At 35.4% G+C, this 12376-nt stretch overlaps 1 protein-coding gene across 1 annotated transcript in view; it reads left to right on the top strand.

Annotated features, from left to right (window-relative positions):
• INPP4B (inositol polyphosphate-4-phosphatase type II B) overlaps window positions 1-12376 on the top strand; it is an 832665-nt gene that overhangs the window by 629792 nt on the left and 190497 nt on the right. The window contains 1 exon segment of the mRNA XM_047718523.1: window positions 960-1107. Coding sequence (XP_047574479.1) covers window positions 960-1107 — 148 coding nt within the window.

Raw genomic sequence — 12376 nt, 5'->3', positions numbered from 1 at the left:
TTCATTTTAATATCAAATTTTGTTTTAAATCAGCTTTACTGATAAACTGGAGTCAAATAATTATAGATGCTTTACTGGCAATTGACTGATATTTTCTTACCCACTAAGCTTTGGTGCATGAGTATAACAAAGGCAGTCATTGCTCAACAGCAGTGGAAATAAATTTCTGACCTAAAATAAATGGCTAGAGAATGTGGCAGAAGGCCTCATGAAAATGTATCAAATATTATTTTAATATCTGGCCCTCCACTTTTTCCCTAAATCTTAAAATCATTGATGGCATGATTCTTCCCTAAACACTTCCCATCCACAAATACAGTTTGTTCACAACTTCATTGTCTTGCTTCTGGTAATATGTGGTATTAGGAAAGTATATTATTGACTCATTGACACTAAAGTATGCATAATATTTGAACTGTAAGAGCTCTTAAGCCAATGAATAAACCTTTCTAGCACTTAAGAAACAAAACAATTTTAGTAGTGGGGCCATTTGAAACCTCTGAAATAACATGTCAGTTCTCACCTACTGTCTAAGTGAGCAGAGTTGACTTACAATTTTCAGAAGACATTAAGAAATATTATTTTTCTATGTATTATATGTTAATGTGTATATTTCATGTATATTTATAAATACATATGCTTTAACAAAATCTTTAGAAGAGAAAGAAATTAATAGGTGGCAAACTAGCAAGCCACAATAGCCACAAGTTTGAATTGGAACTTGATGTATCACTTTTTAATTTAATAAAGACTACTTGTCCCAGAAGCTACTGAAAAAAGTACAAAAACAAAATTCTTAGAAATTCAAATACACTATTCCATTATGATAAAAACAAATTCTTGATTAAATCAATGATTAAAATGATACCGTAATTAAGGATTTTGTTAATTGATCTTTCTCTAATGGGCATATATTTATAAATTAACTATTAACCTGTTGTGTTTTTCTTCCCTCTTAGTGCTAAAGAACCCGGTGTGTAAATTATATAGATTTCCCACATCTGACAATAAGTGGATGAGAATCCGGGAGCAGATGTCAGAGAGCATACTTTCTTTTCATATTCCTAAGGAATTGATTTCTCTTCACATCAAAGAAGATTTGTGTAGGTAAGAGAAAATAATTTATGATTGTCTCTCGCATTTTTTTCTAGAAAACATTTTTTCTTAAAGTATGATCATAATGTAAAAATCTAGACTTGCAACTGTCCAGTGTTGATGGCCACTAACCATGTCTGTCTGTTAATCATTTGAAATGCTACTAGTCCAATTTGAGATGTTCTTTAAGGATAAAATACAGATTTTGAATTCTTATCCTACAAACAGTAGAAGACTGACTTTATGATGATATATTAAAATTTAGAGTATATTAGGGTTAAATAAAATATGTTATTAATCTCACCTGCTTTTTTTAACTTTAAAAATATGACTACTAGAAAGTTTAAAATTATATATATGACTCTCATTATGGCTTGCGTTATATTTCTATTGTATAATTGGTATCTAGCTAATCAAGTGAGTTTTGACCTTGCTAATAATCCTTTTATCTTTATCTCATCTGCTTATGATTACTCTTTCTGCAAGAAATTCCTACTTGACTCTTCTTTGGACTACTCATTTGTAACAAGACTTTTAGATGTTTTTGGTCCAAAACCTCCTTTATTTATTGTTTTTAAAAGAGAGAGAGAGAGTGGGGGACAGGCAGGGGGAGAGAGAATCTTAAGCAGTCTCCATGCCCAACATGGAGCCAAATGCAGGGTTCAGTCTCATGATACTGAGCTGAAATCAAGAATCAGCTGCTTAACTGACTGTGCTATCCAGGCACCCCCTTAGATGACTGATAATGTATGCTATATGAATGGACAGTGTTGTCATACACCAAACTTAAATATGTTGCCATAATAAAACAGAAAGCTCTGGGAACTGATTGTCAATAAGAATATCTCTGAGCCATGACAACTCAAATAATTTATTTTTTCTGCCTTATAAACCTCTAGTGACTTTAAAATGCTGAATACTACATTATATTAAATACTGTTAAGGCCATAAATTTCAGAAAATTGGCAAATATTTTTGTAACGTTTGTAATTTGCTGAAACACATAGCAAAGTGTGAAATGTTTAAAATTTGGATCTCTGGCCTATGTCCACTTTAATATACCAGTTACCTAATAGTAGTGCACCCTTTGGGTAGACTCTATAGTCCCCAAGCATGCTGTATTGATCTAAACTAGTGAGCAAACAATGGACAAGGCAGGTCAAATTTGGCAGTATTGACAGTATATTTTAGGGTAGGAATTACTGCACAAATACTATATTTCTGATTGAGGAGTAAGAGAAAGAAAAATAAAAGAAAAAGCAGAGCCTAGATTTTAGAGAAAATTAGGCAGGAAACTGGGTTGCAAGAAACAACCTGGATTTAGGAAAATAAAGATTAAAAGGGAGACAGAAGGTAGATATTTGAGAGTAGCAGATTGAGAATAATCAGGCCACAAAAATCAGATGAAAGTTATTGACTCAGGACAAGAGAAGCCGTAGCATGTTCAGGAACCTGAACAGACTACCTGTAAGAGCTGGCTATAAGGATGAATTAATATAAGCCAAATTATTCAGTATTATCATTTCCCAGAGCTAGTACTAAGCATATGTAATGGGCAAAACAAATTCCCAGGAAGGATAAGCAAACTTAGGGAGTTTGTATCTTTGAAGTCATAAAGAAGTGTCAACTTCAGCATTGTTATATGGGACACTAAGAACCATTCCTACTAGTGTCATATAAAGATTACATTTCACATGGAAGGTTTGGGAAAGATAACTCTTCCTCACTGGTGTTGTACAATAAGGAAGGACTCCATAGAAAAGCATGAGGTCATAGGCAGTGCTTTTATTTCAGCTGAGAACCATAGAAGAGAAGTTGATAGATGTGGATTTAAGCAGTTAGAGATAGACCTTGCCCTAAAAATGACTCCTGATAACTCAATCTAAGTTAGCCAGTCCTAAATTCTCACTAAAATATCTATATCATGCCAGAGTCTCCTGGCCAGCAAAGTTCCTGTTCAAAAATCCAATTATAGCCTCATGGGTTTCCCTTGTATGTAACTGTTTTCTTTTCTCTTGATGGTTTTAGAATTCTCTATTTATAACTACTTTTGCCATTTTAATTACTGTGTGTCTTGGTATAGACCTTCTTGGATTGATCTTGCTGGGGAATTTCTGTCCCTCCTGGAACTAAATTTCAGTTTCCTTCCCCAAATTTGGGAAATTTTGGCTATTATTTCTTTAAATAATTTTTCTGTCCCTTTTTTTCTCTCTTCTTCTGGGATCCCCATTATTCTACTAATCTTGTTACTGGATATTTACCCAAAGAATACAAAAATATTAAGTCAGAGGAATACATGCACCCCTTTTTTTACTGACACATTCTTTATAATAACCAAATTATGGAAGCAACCATGTATCCATCAATAGGTGGATAAAGCATATGTGGTTAAAGCATATGTGGTATATATATACAATAGAGTTAGCCATAAAAAAGAATGAAATCTTTGCCATTTACTACAAATGGATGGATCTAGGGAATATAATCCTAAATGAAATAAGCCAGTTAGAGGAAGACAATAACCATATGATTTCACTCATATGCTGAGTTTAAGAAACAAAACAAATGAACAAAGAAAAAAAAAGAGAGAAACCAAAAACAAACCCTTTACTATAGAAAACAAGCAGATGGTTTCAAGAGGGAATGTAGGTATGGAGATAGGTAAAATAGGTAAAGGGAATTAGTAGTACAATTATTGTGATGAGCATGGAGTAAAGTATGGAATTGTTTAATCATTGTATTGTGCACCTGAAATGAATATAAAACCATATGTTAACTATTCTGGAATTAAAATTTTGAAAATAAACCATAAAGACACAAAAAAATAGAAAATGGTGGCCATTCACAAGATATGGAAATCTATTAACATACTTCTACATTATTAAAATGAAAAATAATAAATCTTTCTTAAAAAAGATTTTATTTATTTGAGAGAGATAGTGAGAGAGAGCACGAACAGGGAGGGGGCAGAGGAGAGGGAGAAGCAGACACCCTGCTGAGCAGGGAGCCCCATTTGGGATCATGATCTGAGCTAAAGGCAGACGCTTAACCAACTGAGCCACCCAGGCACCCAGAGTTGAAAATCTTAGTTGACAGACCACTAATGCTATTTCATCTAATAATACAGCAAGCTAGTGAGAGAGATGATGAAGAGAAAGACTCCTAATGTTGCCCCAGTCTGTCTGTTTTGTTTGTTTGTTTTGTTTTAAGTTTTATTTACTTATTTATTTGAGAGAGAGTGGGGGTAGGAGCAGAGGGAGAGAGAGAGAGAATTCCAAGCAGACTCCCTGCTGATCCTGAAACCCAATATGGGGCTTGATCTCACAACCGCAAGATCATGACTGGACCTGAAATCAAGAGTCAAACACTTAACTGACTGAGCCACCCAGGTGCCCATCCTCCATCTGCTTCTGTCATCAGTTTAGAAACTTCCTTAAAGCCTGAGCAGCTGACCTTCTGCATGTCTAGTACTTTACAGTCCTCCACAGTGCTATCTTTAACCCCTATTTCCTCTCCATTCCTACTAATATCTCTCCATCTAGCCATTCACTGACAGTAAATCCCAGGGGGAAATACTGAGTAGGGAATAAGGAGAAAGCAGCTATTCCGTATACCATCTGCCTTCTCCACCAGCTTTTCTGTTTAAGTCTCTTATGTAACTTCTGAGAACTGTACTAGAATTATGTGTTGGGAAGGGAGGAGGGAAGGTTCTACTTACAAAATACTTAGTATAACACCTTGCTTTTGAGAAGTTACTGAATTCCTTCATAATCATGATGCTCTGGGAATAGTTCAGAGGAGAAAAAGCCCATTTCAGTCCTTAAAACTAAAGTATATAAAAATCCGATAGGTCTCAGGGCGCCTGGGTAGCTCAGTCAGTTAAGTGTCTGCTTTAGGCTCAGGTCATGATCCCAGGGTCCTAGGACAGAATCCCACATTGGTCTCCTGCTCAGCGGGGAGCCTACTTCTCCCTCTCCCTCTGCCTGCTGCCCTGCCTACTTGTTCTCTCTCTCTATCTATCTCTCTGTCAAATAAATAAGTAAAATCTTAAAAAAAAAAAAAATCTGGTAGGTCTGAAAATTGGCTAGGCACTGTGAAGAGCAACATATTCCATATTTCCTCTACTCTCTCCATCACCTTTTCTAGGTAAATCTTTTATAATTAGTTTTTTAAAATCAAATATTTCTCTTTCACATTTTGTAAAGAAGAGGAGAGGGAAAAAAAATCATGCTGAAGACTCAAAAGGGAAATAGGAAAGATAGGGGGAAAAAAAGGAAAAACTGACTAGCCATCTCAGTAGAGTGTAAGAAAGTATGGTTATTATGAAACAAAACCAGAACTCCATGGAAAATAATTATCATGCTTTAGGGAAAATACTGTAAAATGGAGGGGATAAATGGAGGGAATAATGAAATTTTAAAATGAAGCAACCAAATTAAGTCCACAGAGCCAGGAGAAAAGAACAGAGCTGACACTGAGAAATTGTATCCATAATGTGGAAGGCAAACATGGTAAGCTCATCTCAAATGCTAAATGAGGGTGAAAAATGTTCAGAATGATGAAAGAGAAGATGTTAGATATACAAGGCACAGAGCTGAGCACTACTTAATAATTTCAAGTGTTCTTGGGGAAGAAGAACTCATGCAAAAGCTTGAAAGAAAACAGTAAAAACTTAGGCAGCTTTGGTTTTTTTTTTTTTTCTTTGACATGGTAAAATCAGGGTAACCTTATTACATTTCACTGCAGAAGCCCATAGAATAACATCTGCTGATTTTTTAGAGGAAAAGCCAGTGGCCTACTTTATTGTATAGGGCCAGGTTATGAATATTTTATGAGTGAAGGTGATGGAAATGACATTAATATTTAGGAGTTCAAAAAATGCCACTCACAAAACGTCCTTAAAAAATTTACTTGAAGATCTATTCCATCCAATGAGAAAATCATTTCATTAAAAATTATAATATACTATAAATTGATGTATAAAAATTAAATTATATTATAAAATTTATATGACATATCATAATATAATAAATTAAAAATATGAGTGGGGTTTGTCTCACAAAAGAACTTACATCATTTCTCTTGGCTGGGTGGGATCTCCAGCCTGGACAGAGCTTTACTGTGATGTTCTTTTCTTAGCTTCTTTTAACCCTAGTCTTACTCAGATCCCAGAAAGTATTTTACTTGCTTTAACCTCCCCACTAAAGCCCAGAACTTAGATGAACTCTCTTACCTTGTTTGATGAAGACTACGGGTGCCATAGTGCTGTTGTCTTTCAACACTTCACATTCACAACAGTGTAAAATGCTTCTTTTGCATGCTTGGAAGTCTCTCCTGGGAAAATTATATTATATTATGTTGGATTTTTCCATAAAAAGTAATATATGCACACTACAGAAAATAGTATAGTAAAAAAATAAAGAGAATACTAAAAAGAAAAAGTAAAATTCCTCTAAATTTACCACCTAGAGGGGATATTGTGTCTTTATTTTTTGCATCTATTCTCATCTTTGTAAGCCTTCTTATGGGAAGCAGAATTTTGTTCCCCATGGCTGTTATCCCCTGGTATCACCCTTAGTTTTCCTTGCATATCTGAGTGTATTATTATGAATACATCTGTGATTCTACTACATAATTGTAAGGGCCTACTTAGCCAGAGGGAGCCATTTTGTGTTTATGCAGTGAACTTAGATTGACCCTGCCCCTTCCAGAGGAACTTACTTGCAAAGCCCAGACACCAGGGCAGGTCAGGTCAGGCCAGGTGGAGACATCCAATCAGTGGGGCGCACATATATCTACTAGGGTAAATTGAAATTCAATTGGCCACCCGTGTGTGACCTAGCATGACTGTGCAGTTTTCTCTGTGTGTTGCTGACCTAGCATGACTGTGCAGTTTTCTCTGTGTACTGTAATCTCATTGGCCACCTGTGTATAGCCAGGCTCAACCACCTCTATAAAAGTTAGTCTGTGAGGCTGGGAGGGGTCGCCTCTTTGTAAGAGAAGGCCCCAACCGGTCGGTTTGATTCTCGATGCTTGGCGCGAAATAAAGCTTTGTTTTACCTTCGCTTTGTTATCGGTCTCACTCCTTTGATTACAGACCCTAACAATAATGTTAAATAAAAGTGTAGACTACTAATCAGTGAAAATTATTGCATTGGAATTTTTATGGATACATAAAAAGACTAGAAGGAAAAATAGACTAGATATATACTAGAGCATTACTTATACATATACTAACATATTAACAATGATTATCTCAGGATGATGGATTTAGAACAGTGATTTGCTACATAGCGATAGAAAGCAAATACATAACCTTTACGAATAAATAACAGAGAATAGATTTGCCAGTTAACCATATCTTGATTTCTTTTAATTTAAATAGTTTACTTTCAAACAGTGAAGTCTATTCAAAATTTGGTTCTCCCTCATGCTTGGTCTAAAAATTGTGGATGATTGTTCTGTTTTGTTTTGTCTTGGAAAATTACCAGTCATTTAGAATTTAAGTTTTCCCCCATTCCCTACCTCAAGAAAATACATAGGTAAATGAGAATGGGCTTACTGTGTTCTCAGGGCAACAGTGACAAAAGATCCTTGATTCCTTGTAGTGTCCCTTGGATGCATAGTGGTTTCTATGATGGGATGACAGATAACCACTGAGATGTCACGGGTTCCATGTGGCCTTTGAGATATTTAGAAAGTTTGTCTTTATTTTGAGTTTAGTTCAGTATTAATCCTTTCAACATTTTTTGTTTAGTTATTTTACGTTACAAATTTTAATTACCTGGAATTTATTTCATTACATTTATAAAATGAAATGCCAAATTAGCTACATTTCTGAAAACTTAGTTTCTTCAATATCACTTTTTCAGTGTTCCATTCCTTTCTTACCTCCTTATAATACTTACCAGTTTCCATGCCTCTCCATTGTCATCACTAAAGTAATTAAGACACCTAAACAGTGACGACAACAACAAAATTCAAAAGAATCTGACATATTTGGAATATTTGCTCTTTACATTCAAGAATACGGCGTGCTAAAATCTTCTTTTATACATACAAATACACCATTGTAGTTTTTCATGTAGCTTTTGTATGCTTATTATAAGAATTAATATACTTTTTTTGGTTTTTTGAAAGAGAATTCTTGTGGACTTGTCACTTCTACTCCTCCTATTTGTCCTTTTTATTTTCTTTCTTTTTTTGAAACAGACTTCTTGCATGGACTACATGCTGCTTTTATTTCTGTTTTGTTTATTTTTCTCTTTTTTTGAGGTATAATTGATATATAACATTATATTAATTTCAGGTGCACAATGTAATGAATTTTTTTATTCATTTTTTTAATGTTCACTCCACCTACTGTAATCCCAACAGCCATTATGTCTTGCCTGTGATAGTGCAACAGTCCAGTAATGGCTTTTCTGCCTGTAACTTTATCATCTTAAAATACACGGCTCATGTTACAGACTCACACAGTCTGATTGAAAATATTGTAAAATGCAGATTTCCAATAAGAGTTTCCTTGAGCCCTGATATTTAACCTCTTAAGAACCATACAAGAATAATGTGTTCAGAAGGGAAGAGGGGAAGTTCTGCTGCAGTTTACTAAATTACACATAAGGAATTAGTAATTAAAAAGTAAACCAGTTCCTTGACCTAGCATGCCTGAAGGATAGGGAGAAATGGCAACTGGCCTATTATGGTGTTGTTTTAGTGGAAAAGGACAGGAGAATGACATGTTAAAGACAACTCAGAGATCCTAAATACACAGAAAGTGTGTGTGTGTGTGTGTGTGTGTGTGTGTGTGTTTATGTGTGTCTTTGCCTGTGTTTATAATGCTTTAAGTTTTATAGTCTTTCAGCTTGGGTTGCACACGGACAAGTTATGTAGGTCTTGCCAAACTACCACTTATAAAATTTTTATAGTTTATTTTAGTGTTGCCACATATTTTGTTTATGTTGAGTGTTTTCTTTGGATTTTGTCCTACTTCAAAGGTTTGCTGTGCTCAGTTTACATTGAAATATGTTAGTTACGGGCGCCTGGGTGGCTCAGTGGGTTAAGCCGCTGCCTTCGGCTCAGGTCATGATCCCAGGTCCTGGGTTGGAGCCCCACATCGGGCTTTCTGCTCAGCGGGGAGCCTGCTTCCTCCTCTCTCTCTGCCTGCCTCTCTGCTTACTTGTGATTTCTCTCTGTCAAATAAATAAATAAAAAATCTTTAAAAAAAAAAAAAGAAATATGTTAGTTACTAGAGAAAATGATGGTACTTGTAAGACTTGAAGCTTCATGACAGGTACAAATATGGTGTTAAATCATGGTGTGCAAAGTATACATTTAGATGGGAGCTTCTGTGACCATATAGTGTTTGGCTTTATCAAAAAAGTACACCTTCTACACTTTAAGACAATATTTGAAAACCTATCTCAGTACAAAAAGTTTTAAAGAAATGAAATATACAGTTAAAGTGAACTCCATAGTCCGTAAAACTCTCCAGGAAAACAAATAGTTCGATTTATATCATATATTTTTCTCTTTTGATCCCAGGGGTGGGGCAAGAGAGAAGCTTTCTGGCATGTATGCTGGGAGTTTAGAAGAAAAGAAAGAATATTTTATAAGAATTAACTTTAAGACTTTCTTGGGTCTTATATAAAACATAAATATTGTGTGTATGATGTAGAGAAATAATCTTGTAAATAAAATATAAAAAATATGTACCAAAATACTTTGGTAGGGAAAAATGTGATAGTGTTGGAACATATAGTTGTTTTTTTTTTAATATTTTGTTTATTTATTTATTTATTTGAAAGAGAGAGAGAGAGCATGAGCAGGGAGAGTAGAAGAGGGAGAAGCAGGCTCCCCGCTCAGTAGGAAGCCCAATGTGGGACTTGATCCTGGGACCCCAGGATCATGACCTGAGCCGAAGGCAGTCACTTAACCAACTGAGCCACCCAGGCGCCCCTGAACATATAGTTTTATTACTACTTCTTTGGGAGAATGTACATGCCTTGTCTTGTATATTAGTGTTTGTAAATATTGTACATATACTAAGTTTGTAGTGATAAAGTATTTTATATCAATGGGGCAAACAGTTTTTTCAACACTATATTTTCAAGTGTTCCATATTCTATGTCGTATAGAAATATTATAGAACTCTAAGTTCTTCGTACCTATATACCTATATCCCAAATCTATTTCTTGAACGTAATGTATTCTTATATATGAAAAAGATTGTTGATACGATATTTTGAGAACCCAGGCTGAAAGCCTAGTGCTGCAGAGAGATAAATGTTTGAGAGATGTGTTCTACATGCTTACTTAAATATTATCATATGCTGTTAAATTGGTTTCCTAAGCATTATATCTAGTTTGAAAGAGATGCAGGTGATATTTCTCACCTTGTACCTTATCTTAACACACATTACAAATTTCATTAAAAAAGTCCCCATTTATTTCAGACTGATAACACTACAGAAGTGCCTTTTTAAAAGTGTTAAAATTATATATTAGGAACTATAAACTAGAACTAAAATACATTCAGGTAAATTCTTTTTCAAAAACATCCTCACTATACAAAAAGATGCTCAGTAGGATTGTACAACACAGTGACCCAACCCATCCATTTGACATGATCTAACATTCTAAAATGTAATCTACATACTTTGTTGCAAGATTTATCAACAGATAAGGCTTCCCCTTCGCATGGCCTACAAAGCAGACAGGACCTTGTATCTTCCTACTTCTCCAGCCTCATTCGATGCCTTATTTATGCTGGCGTGGCTGAAACACATGTCTTTTGAGAGGTCTATCGACATTTGCATACTTGGATGAAATAAAGGCACACTGAAAATCTTTACTGACCTTAAAGAAACATTGATTAGTGGGAAAAGTGAAAGGGAGCTAGCCATTCTGTTTAAGTCTCACATATATCAAACAGACGTCAAACCAATGAATCTCATAGATGTTTTATGGTGTTCTCGTTCACTCTTTCTCTTTGTTATTTTTTTCTCTGTCTCCCTTTCTTGCTTTCTCTGAGAAAAATCATAACTCCGAAAGATCCAAAGATGAAGAATAAAAAATATTATGTGAGAACACCACTGGTGGTTCATACCTGATTAGTGCTGTTTCTTCTGTTCATTTTTCTTCATGCAGTGTTGACACTCAGTTGGAATACTATGTGTATGTTACTTATCATGGAAAGTGCAACCGGCCCTACCACCTCCCCGTACTGAGGGCAGATGCTGTGTGCCATTACGTTCATCATTATGGTTTCTTGGGATCACTTAATGAGAGGTCCTGTAGAGCGCTTAGTATCGTCAAGCTGGCAGTAGAAATATGTGTTTTATTTTGGTGTTTGGATATTACAGTGTCTGCACAGGAATGACTATGGCAAAACTCATTTACGGTTTGGTTTTTTTTCCCTGTTGTACCAAGATTCTTGATTTAAAATGGATTGAGTGGAGGAAAGTGTGTTGTAATGATAAAAACACAGAATTGGAATTATTATGGACCTTAGTTCAAAAACCTGTATCTGCCACTCGGTACATGCTTATGATTATAGAAAATCACTTGATCTTTCGATTTCCAGATTGTTATAGGTAATAATGTTATCATTTGCCTTACAAGGCTACTGTAGTAATTATATGAGCAGTCAGGACAGTTCAGGGTTTTGTTTTGGGGTGTGTGTGTGTGTGTGTGTGTGTAAGTACAGCTGTGATTTGAAAGCTGGCTTCCCCAAACTCCACTTAATAGCTATGTGACATGGCACAATTTACCTAACTACTCTAATTTTCAGTTTTCTCAACTGTAAAGAAGGGATTAAATAATGAATGCACATGGTGATGTTTAGGTTTAAAGTGAAGCATTGATAATAAATGCCCAGTATGCACACATATAGGTCTTTAATATACTCTTAGCATCTGTGTAAGAATCCTGTACACAGCAGCCACTCCATTTATGAAAGCTATTATATTTGTTGATCTTCTAGAGCTTCAGACAGAAAACTGAGTCTATAATTTATTTTAATCTCCTTTAGCTTACTAACCTAGCATATCTCATAGATACGTGTACTGTACTGTACCACACATTCCCAGTGGGCAAAAAAGCAGCACTGGCCTGTCTTAAGCCACAAAGCTGGTGTGTTTGGACCTGAGGCAGTGATCTTGGGATGAGAGTCAGGCTGCAGATGAATTAGGGCCTTCTGGGCTACAGAAAAGGAAAAACTTGTCAATCTTCTTATGCTATTTCTGGAATCTAGCATACCACCTAGCATATAGTAAGCTCC

Source organism: Lutra lutra, chromosome 2 (genome assembly GCF_902655055.1).
Source record: "Lutra lutra chromosome 2, mLutLut1.2, whole genome shotgun sequence".
Taxonomy (NCBI): Eukaryota; Metazoa; Chordata; class Mammalia; order Carnivora; family Mustelidae; genus Lutra; species Lutra lutra.
This window is presented reverse-complemented; position numbering and strand designations above follow the sequence as displayed.